At 64.1% G+C, this 1,703-nt stretch overlaps 1 protein-coding gene across 1 annotated transcript in view; it reads right to left on the reverse strand.

Moving 5' to 3' along the window:
* The window catches only part of IRX5 (iroquois homeobox 5), a 9,217-nt gene that overhangs the window by 3,852 nt on the left and 3,662 nt on the right, over positions 1-1,703 (reverse strand). The window contains exons 4-6 of the mRNA XM_011971937.1: positions 934-1,138; positions 452-690; positions 186-374 (exon numbers count right to left, since the gene is read on the reverse strand). Coding sequence (XP_011827327.1) covers positions 186-374; positions 452-690; positions 934-1,138 — 633 coding nt within the window. The remainder of the gene's footprint in view (positions 1-185; positions 375-451; positions 691-933; positions 1,139-1,703) is intronic.

Genomic DNA, 1,703 nt, shown 5'->3' on the forward strand with positions numbered 1-1,703 from the left:
CAACCCGGCCGCCAGGCGCGCCTCGCCCTCTCCCTCTTCCTCCCCGGCTCCCTCTCCCGCTCGCTGGCGTTCCTCTCGCCCCTCCCTAGCGCCCGCCTCCCCTCCGCGGCCCCCCTCTCACCCCTCCTCTTTGCCTCCCCTTTTCCCCTCCCCGGTCTCTCCCTCTCTCTCGCTTTCTCTCAGACTCTCGAGCGCCGGCCCCAGGATGACAATCACATCCCAGGAGCGCCGATCTCTTCCAACTTTCCTCTTCTGCTAACTTGGGGCGGAGTGGCAGTCCCGCCGCACGGCCGGCCCTGCAGCGGGTCCCGCCGCTCCGAAGCACAAAGGGAACAAGGCCGCGGACTGTGCGCCGGCGAACGCTCTGCGCTCTCCTAGCCACAGTAGATTGCGGACTTAGCGGATTTCTTGTTCTCCGGCAGGCTGGGCTCCGAGGTCGTTCGTTGTCCACCGCTCTCTGGCGTCTTCCCCAAGCCAGGGAGGCCGAGAGCCAGCTGGAGATCCGGAATAAAAGTCTCTGGGAGAGCCGATGGATGGCCCGCGCCCAGGGCGCAGGAAGTCCGGGATGACTGCCCCTCTGCGCCGGCAGCAGCAGGTGGGCGAGAGACAGGCCTCAGACGTCTGCACGTCTCCGGCTAGCCTTCCTTCTACCGACACGCCGCCGGACGGCGAGGGAAAAGACACTGGTTCCTGGAATTACCGGGGTAGCCTTTTTCTAGAGTATGGGTGGTGGGCAAGAACTGCCAGAGAATCAGCTACACCCGAGGAGGTCTCGGGACCGTCCCCAGCTCCACTCCCACGCCTCTCCGCCTCTTTCTCCCGGCTTTCCAATCGCACGCAGCTCGCACCGCCAAGTCGGTGGTGGTGGAGGGAGCAGGTCCCCTTCCCTTTTGTTCAACTAAGTCGCCTTCCCCTTCGCACGCACTCTCGCACCCGCCCACGCTCCACTGCAAACACTGGGCAGAGCAGTGCCCAACCCAACCACTGTTTGTTCAGCGAGGCGCTGGCGAGGCAAACACACACAACTGAGTCAGAGGCAGAGCCCTTGCCCACGACGGCCACACAGTTAGAATACAAAACAGACCCTCTCCTCTCCTCTCCACCTCCCGCCGCCACAAGCCACGGAAGCACTCGAACTCTGGGACAGACAGGGGCGCTGGTGAACCAGGACAGAGGATGGCACAGGTTTGGGCACGCCGCGGAAGCTCGGGATTTCGGAAACTTCGCATAATGGGGCCACAAGCAAGCCCAAGCATAACTATATACAAAGTTTCTCGCATTGACTTTGACGGGCGAGATGTACTTTATTTCGCGAGCTCACACTAACCCACCCGCCGCACCGGCACCCGCTCGGCAGTGCGCCCTCGTGCACGCGCCTTGGCTCCTCCCCTTCGTCCGCTCCCCTCCCCCAGACACCGCCCACCAAGAGGACTGACCGGTTCAGACTACATTCTCCGAGAACCCCTGGGTCCGCCCAGCCCAGTGCCTGACACCTCCTTCACCTATGATTGGGCCCTGGCCTCTCTGGGCTCCGCCCCCTGATGACGTAAGCCCGCTTTCCTCCTAGTCTCGGCGCCAAAGGGGCGGGGCGAGGCGGGGCCTCGGTCGCGCTATTGTCATGGAGACGGGAAGCTGGCGGCAGCGGCATCGGGGACAGCTGGGCCGAGGTGGCTTCCAGCCGGCCAATGCCTAAGCGAGGCGGA

Source organism: Mandrillus leucophaeus, unplaced genomic scaffold (assembly GCF_000951045.1).
Source record: "Mandrillus leucophaeus isolate KB7577 unplaced genomic scaffold, Mleu.le_1.0 Scaffold125, whole genome shotgun sequence".
NCBI lineage: Eukaryota > Metazoa > Chordata > Mammalia > Primates > Cercopithecidae > Mandrillus > Mandrillus leucophaeus.